Source organism: Salvelinus sp. IW2-2015, linkage group LG32 (genome assembly GCF_002910315.2).
Source record: "Salvelinus sp. IW2-2015 linkage group LG32, ASM291031v2, whole genome shotgun sequence".
Lineage (NCBI taxonomy): Eukaryota > Metazoa > Chordata > Actinopteri > Salmoniformes > Salmonidae > Salvelinus > Salvelinus sp. IW2-2015.
This window is the reverse complement of record NC_036871.1, coordinates 29,545,037-29,552,842: the sequence shown is the minus strand read 5'-3', so window position 1 is coordinate 29,552,842 and position 7,806 is coordinate 29,545,037. Positions and strand designations below refer to the sequence as shown.

Here is a 7,806-nt window from a genome sequence, read left to right as displayed (position 1 = left end):
CCCCACCTTCTGAGATAAACTTAAATAGATTGTGTCAGCCAAATTTTTCATTAACCTGGTAAGTCTACCCCAGATGACACTGGGCCAATTGTGCGCCGCCCTATGGGACGCCCAAACATGGCCGGTTGTGATACAGCCTGGAATCGAACCAGGGTCTGTAGTGATGCCTCTAGCACTGAGATGCAATGCCTTAGACTGCTGCGCCACTCGGGAGCCCCCAAAGTGTTTGGCTTTGAAGTTCTAATGAGAGGGCTAGTCCAAAAATTGAAAGGGTACTGTTTGGATGTGGAGACTGGATATTGCTAAAGTAAGCAGTTTATGAGGAGATAAATGCCAAGAGAGGAACATCTGTTAACATCTGGTGTTTTATTTACGTACAAAAGTGAAATACAATTCAAGAGTGCACACAGAAATACATATACATCAAGAAATAAAAAGGTCTTACATAAACAGGTACATAGAAAATATACAAAAACAAATAGCTCTATATAGAATACTGATATGGGAAATATTTTAACAAAGAGCAAGATGTTCCAACAACTCTGTTAAAGACGTTTAGAAATTGAAGTGAATACTCAACAGTAGAGGCTGCGGAGGGGAGGACAACTCATAATAATGGCCGGAAAAGAGCAAATGGAATGGTATCAAACACATGGAAACCATGTGTTTGATGTATTTGATACCATTCCACTCATTTCGGTCCAGCCATTACCACGAGCCCGTCCTCCCCAATTAAGGTGCCACCAACCTCCTGTGATAGTCAAGTGACAATTTGGCTACTAAATCAGCAGTTCAGTGGTGTGATTTTCAATGAAACAGGCCTAATACTTCACAACAAAATAAAAATGCTCCTCTTATTTGAAATTCTTTATCATTATTTTGAAATAACAATTCAACTGCTGCCATTCTAAAGGAAATGTCAATGCTTTACAGGAGTATACTGTAGGTAGACAATCTAAAGTCCTATACACTATATGGTGTTGCTATGACAACACTACTTTGTTGATGACATTTCCACAGCTGCAGGCTCCTCTCCATTAACATTATAGTCTCCCACCGGGCCACTAACAAGAACCTTCATACGTTCAGGGAAGTCCTCAGATTTGGGGTACAGGAGGAAGTCATAGACCAGAGCAGCTGCCACACCTCCACTCATTGGCCCCACCCAGTACACCTGCCATGGTGCAAAGAAATCAATCAATGAATCAATGGAAGAACAGATTTAAGACAAATATTACAGGGTTAACTTTAACTTTGCTTTCAATAGTTTTATTAGACTTTACAATAAAACAATAGAGATGCTGTCACTCAGTAACCACTTTATTGAAAGTAGCTCAGCTTTGGTAATCATTTTAGAAGTTTATTGAATTTACTAGTCATGGAATTGATGTCACACTAAATGCAAGGAATCTGCAAACACACGTGCCTGCAAACACACCATCTCCACTTACCCAGTGATTTGTATAATCATTCATGATCAAAGCTGGTCCAAAGGATCGGGCCGGGTTGATACCACAGCCTGTGTAGCTGATCTGTACACAGCAACAAGATAAATATCTTAGGACAATATGAGGGATGAGACGATCTGTTGTAAAATCAATATAAATCGTTTATGGTTATAGGATTAGGCCTAGGGTCTGAGGGGTAAATTCAACAGTCAACATTTGCACTGAGTAAAATTAAGCTTTAATTCAATGGTGATTTGTCAGAATAACACATTCAAAATCCATGTTTTGTTAATCGGATGCATGTGTCAGAGGAGATACCTTGTTGACAAACTACTATAAGTTACTTACGGCTGCCAAGTGTCCCAGAGCAACAGAGAGTCCGATGGCCAGGGGGGCAGAGCCGGTGACATCACGCCGCCTTTTATCAGTTACTGCTATGACACACAGGACCAGCTGGAAGGTAGCCAAGAGCTCGATGCCAACGCCTTGGCTGGCACTGACACCATTTAGCTACGAGGGGGAAGGAGAGGGGCAGAGGGGGAAACAAACAAAAACAATTTGTCAGTGTGCATCAGCGTGATGGATGTTTTTCTCAACTACCATGTGCTATTCTAAATAGCTGGCAAAGCAAAGGCTAAGGGTGAGGAGAAAAATCTAATTTGAAATCTATGTAAACTTTCAACTTTCAAGTCTCGCTATAATTTGTCAAAGTCTGAGCAAGTTTTAGTTTATTCATTCATTGAAATTGTAAATGATTGAAAGATGTTGATAATTGATCATATTCTTACAGACTTTGCTAATGTGCAATTTACATAATTTAGAATTCCATTAATGGCAATAGATGTGATGATCCTCTGTATCAACAGCTTAAAAGACCATATAACTTGGTGTCTATAGGAGGCATGTGAGGGTTTTTTATGGCATGGGAAAGTAACTACCATGCAGCTGTACATCCTATATTCACTAGAGAACAGCAGAAGCACCTATTCTTATTATGAGTTAGTGTGATCATAAAAAAACATCACATGATTCTGTTAGTCAATAGTTTGCAGCCGGTGCATCCAAGCTCACTCTAATCAAACATGAATGACATCCCATTTGAGTCCCTTCAAAAATCATTGAGTCAAACTAAATTAAACTAAGTTCAATCAACTATTTTCTCAATGCAGTGCATGCAGGTTCACATGCATTACTGTTTGCCAACAACTATGAGATGCAATATACATTTATCAAGAAATTGCACACAAAGTTCAAACACTTCCCATAAAATGGAATTGAAAACCAACATTTCTAATTGAAAAGGACACACATAAACCATATATATTCAAATTTGCATTCTGAAACAAATTAGCCAAAATGAGCCACTCACAGCATTGACCCCCAGTGCAGTATTTGCCTCTGGCCGGGTTCCGTAGACAATAGCACTGGCCAGAGCAGAGCCCAGCATCTGAGCCACCATGTACATCATCCCCTTGAACACGCTGATCTGGCAGCTGGCCAGCATGCCCAGTGTCACAGCTGGGTTCAGGTGGGCTCCACTGATGTGGCCCAAACTCTGGGCCAGCGTGGCGATGGCCAGACCAAAGGTCAGAGAAACCTTCACCTCCTGGTCAGGAGCGGTGTTGTTTGAGTTCCCAATGGCAGCTGAGATGCTGAGAAATATGAACATGGTCATCCCCACAAGCTCGGCCAGTACGGCCCTCCAGAATGCCTTGCTCTTGAACTCTCTCATCTTGGCTGCAGCCTGGGCGTATGGTGGTCTTATCTGATATGATGTAGAGTGGTGTCAGTGGAACTCACAAACAACATCAACAGGCTGCATTTATAAGGCTGCTGCTGATAATGAAGGGAGGCGGGTTCTAAAAAGTGAAAGGGAAGGGAGAAATCCAAAAGGCTTTTTTTCTTCTTCACCCCCCTTTCCCTCACTCTTTTACTGGTCTCCCTCTCCCTCTTTTCCTCCCTCCTATCCCTCTCGTTTCCCATACTCCCTGCACTTACTTCTTTTTTTCTTTCTCTGGACTTTCAGAAGTAGTGGTGAAGAACAGGCTGTAGTAGGACAGAGGGGAAGTTGTACTCAGAGGCACTTTGTTTCTCCATTCATAAAGACATCTACAGTAGCAGGACTTTATGACTACAGTATAAGGTGAGAGTCCACAAGGTTTGTTGCTTGGGATTTCTAACTATGGTAATGTTGGAACATATTTCCAAGTCCCATCTTCAAATATTATAGTGTGCGCTTTGTCGATATGTTTATCTGTTAAGATGTCTCTATACCAGTGAATAGCATCAATAATTGAATTTCCACATCAACTCAGCAGTGACTGGGTCACAGCAGAGCCTCCAAAGAGGCCAACTCACTGCTGAGTTGACCTGAGTCACAGGTCCCTAACCTGTCCCTCAACAGACATGCACGTGAGTTTGTTCCCATATTGTTCCCATTGAGATTCAGTGTGCACATCATATTGGCAACTGCTTGCTAACCTCTTGGGAATACATCTGGATAAATGCTATTCAACATGATTTGATAGAAATCTATGTGCAATAAAATCTATATATACACATACACACACACTGAACAAAAATATAAATGCAACAATTTCAAAGGTTTTGCTGAGTTAGTTCAAAATAAGGAATCAGTAAAATTAAATAAATTAGGCCCTAATCTATAGATTTCACATGACTGGGTAGGGGCGCAGCTTGGGACCAGGCAAAAGTTGACACACCTACTCATTCAAGGGTTTTTCTTTATTTTGACTAATTTCTACATTGTAGAATAGTGAAGACATCAGAACAATTAAATAACCCCCCCCCAAAAAAAGTGTTAAACAAATCAAAATATATTTTAGATTCTTCAAAGTAGCCACCCTTTGCCTTGATGACAGCTTTGCACACTCTTGGCATTCTCTCAACCAGCTTCATGAGGTAGTCACCTGGAATGCATTTCAATTAACAGATGTGCCTTGTTAAAAGTTTGCTGTGGGATTTCTTTCCCTCTTAATGCGTTTGAGCCAATCAGTTGTGTTGTGACAAGGTAGGGGTGGTATACAGAAGATAGCCCTATTTAGTTAAAGACCAAGTCCATATTATGGCAAGAACAACTAAAATAAGCAAAGAGAAACAACAGTCCATCATTACTTTAAGACATGAAGGTCAGTCAAACCTTATTCCCCAGAATCCTGTTCTTTATTTGGTATTTGTTTATTATTTGTAATAAATGTGCAAACATTTGCTTTGTCATTATGGGGCATTGTGTGTAGATTGATGAGGACATGTTTTACTTAATCCAATTTAGAATAAGGCTGTAACATAACAAAATGTGGAAAAAGTCAAGGGGTCTGAATACATTCCGAATGCACTGTATGTGTGATGGGATGTATAGACATTATGGACAGTATATGGATAGAATATATAGTATATCTGAAAAATATGTGGATAGAATAGTGTATGTACAGCAATAGTTGAATAGGATGGCATTGACTAGAATACAGTACTCACATATGAAATGGGTAAAACAGTATGTAAACATTATTAAAGTGACCAGTGTTCCAGGTATATGTGCATAGGGCAGCAGCCTCTAAGGTGCAGAGATGAGTAACTGGGAGGTAGCCAGCTAGTGACAGTGACTAAGTTCAGGCCACCTTTCTGTTTTCAGAGATAACTATGATGACACACCAAATGTCTGATGGTGTCACGCCCTGACCTTAGAGAGCCTTTTTATGTCTCTATTTGATTTGGTCAGGGTGTGATCTGGGGTGGGCATTCTATGTTTTGTTTTCTATGTTTCTTTAGTTCTATGTTTTAGCCGGGTATGGTTCTCAATCAGGGACAGCTGTCTATCGTTGTCTCTGATTGGGAACCATACTTAGGTAGCCCTTTTCCCTCCTTTCGGGGTGGGAAGTTGACTTTGTTAGTGGCACTTATGCCCTGTAAGCTTCACGGTCGTTTTTGTATTGTTTATTGTTTTGTTGGCGACATTTTAACAAATAAAAGAAAATGTACGCTCACAACGCTGCGCTTTGGTCCAGTTCTTTCGACGGCCGTGACAGAACTACCCACCACAAACGGACCAAGCAGCGTGGTCAGCAGGAGAGGACAGGATGGAAACCCGAGAGGCAGCCCCAATTTCTTTGACGTGGGCGTCGGTGCTGAGGGGTGAGTCCGAGACCGAGGAGGAATTCTTGGACCGTTTGAGCGAGGAATGGTTGGCAGTGGAGAGGGACAAAAGAGTTTGGAGGGGTTGGAGTCTGGAGCAAGATAGTCGCTTTGAGGAGCGTGGTACTGGTCAGGCACCGTGTTATGCGGTGAAGCGCACGGTGTCTCCAGTGCGCGTCCACAGTCCAGTACGTCCTGTGCCAGCACCCCGCAGTTGCCGGGCTAGGGTGAGCATCCAGCCAGGGCGGGTTGTGCCAGCCCTGCTCTCCAGACCTCCAGTGCGCCTCCTCGGCCCAGTATATCCTGCGCCGGCTCTACGCACAGTGTCTCCGGTGCGTCCTGTGCCAGCGCCCCGCATGTGCAGGGCGAAGATATCCATCCAGCCAGGACGGGTTGTGCAGGCTCTACGCTCGAGACCTCCAGTGCGCCTCCACGGCCCAGTGTATCCGGTGCCTCCGCCAAGAACCAAGCCTCCAGTATGTCTCGCCAGCCTGGTGAGTCCTGTGCCTGTCCCCAGAACCAGGCCTCCAGTATGTCTCCCCAGCCGGGTGAGTCCTGTGCCTGCTGCCAGAACCAGGCCTCCTGTTTGTCTCCCCAGCCTGGTGAGCCCTGTGGCAGCTCCACGTACCAGACTGCCCATACGTCTCCTCACTCCAGTGAGGAGTCATGGCACAAAGCCTCCAGTGATGATCCATGGCAAGAAGCCTCCAGTGATGATCCCACCGTCGCTGGACCAGACAGGACTGGCAAAAAGTGCTCTTCACTGACGAGTCYCAGTTTTGTCTCACCAGGGGTGATGGTCGGATTCGCGTTTATAGTCGAAGGAATGAGCCTGTACTCCGGAGCGGGATCGATTTGGAGGTGGAGGGTCCGTCATGGTCTGGGGTGGTGTGTCACAGCATCATTGGACTGAGCTTGTTGTCATTGCAGGCAATCTCAACTCTGTGCGTTACAGGGAAGACATCCTCCTCCCTCATGTGGTACCCTTCCTGCAGGCTCATCCTGACATGACCCTCCAGCATGACAATGCCACCAGCCATACTGCTCGTTCTGTGCGTGATTTCTGCAAGGCAGGAATGTCAGTGTTCTGCCATGGCCAGCGAAGAGCCCGTATCTCAATCCCATTGAGCACGTCTGGGAACTGTTTGATCAGAGGGTGAGGGCTAGGGCCATTCCCCCCAGAAATGTCCGGGAACTTGCAGGTGCCTTGGTGGAAGAGTGGGGAAACATCTCACAGAAAGAACTGGCAAATCTGGTGCAGTCCATGAGGAGGATATGCACTGCAGTACTTAATGCAGCTGGTGGCCACACCAGATACTGACTGTTACTTTTGATTTTGACCCCCCCTTTGTTCAGGGACACAGTATTCCATTTCTGTTAGTCACATGTTGGTGGAACTTGTTCAGTTTATGTCTCAGTTGTTGAATCTTGTTATGTTCATACAAATATGTACACATGTTAATTTTGCTGAAAATAAATGCAGTTGACAGTGAGAGGACGTTTCTTTTTTTGCTGAGTTTATGTTGAAAATTGGTTACCATGATGACAATTCTGTGGGTTTAAATTTGACCCTCAAAACAATAGTTTACTTTGATGACTTTTTTCAAATCCAATGTATTTTTGAAATAATTGGTCAATGTATTGTGACATGAAATCTATGTTGAAACAATATTGATTAAACCAGTTTGCGCCCAGTGGGTAGTAACTGTAATGAATTACATTTCGAAAGTAATCTACCCATCCGTGCTGACCAGGATGCTATTTTTGAGACTTTATTCAAAAAGGTTACTGTTGAGGGAAGTGGTGTCAAACCATAATCTGAGTAGTTGTGGGATATATTTTTTTGTTGATGGCTGAACCTACATGTTGAGGGGTTAGGGGTTGTGAGACAGGCAACACAGACACTTACTGACCCATGAAACATTTTGTGACAGTGGAGGAACTAATTTTGCTAATTGCTCAAACCTATCTAATTGGTTCATAGAAATTTTGTTGGGAGGCATTTGGTGCTCAAAGAGAAATTCCTACAACACCCTAGTAGTTTTTTGTGTCAAAGCAAAGACAGTGATCTACTAAGAGTCCAGTCATTAACAATGTTTTCTTTTAAAGACTCATTTTTAACAAGTTGAACAAATAGAAAAACGAACAGAAAAGCAAGGCAAAAATACAGATCTTCTTCAAAATATGGTGTTTAGAGAGTACAATT

The 7,806-nt window shown here is 43.2% G+C and overlaps 1 protein-coding gene and 1 long non-coding RNA gene across 2 annotated transcripts; one reads left to right on the top strand and one right to left on the bottom strand.

Moving 5' to 3' along the window:
• Positions 1 to 347: 347 nt before the first annotated feature.
• LOC111957164 (aquaporin FA-CHIP) lies at positions 348 to 3,260 on the bottom strand. The gene is made up of 4 exons (XM_023977914.2): positions 2,818 to 3,260; positions 1,797 to 1,958; positions 1,452 to 1,532; positions 348 to 1,174 (listed from the first exon to the last, which is right to left on the bottom strand). The coding sequence occupies exons 1-4, from the start codon at positions 3,178 to 3,180 to the stop codon at positions 995 to 997; spliced, it is 786 nt and encodes a 261-aa protein (XP_023833682.1). The 5' UTR covers positions 3,181 to 3,260; the 3' UTR covers positions 348 to 994.
• Positions 1,993 to 7,044, top strand: LOC139023454 (uncharacterized). The gene is made up of 3 exons (XR_011474576.1): positions 1,993 to 2,088; positions 3,475 to 3,591; positions 5,474 to 7,044. It is a non-coding gene; the product is annotated as an uncharacterized lncRNA (long non-coding RNA).
• Positions 7,045 to 7,806: the final 762 nt, after the last annotated feature.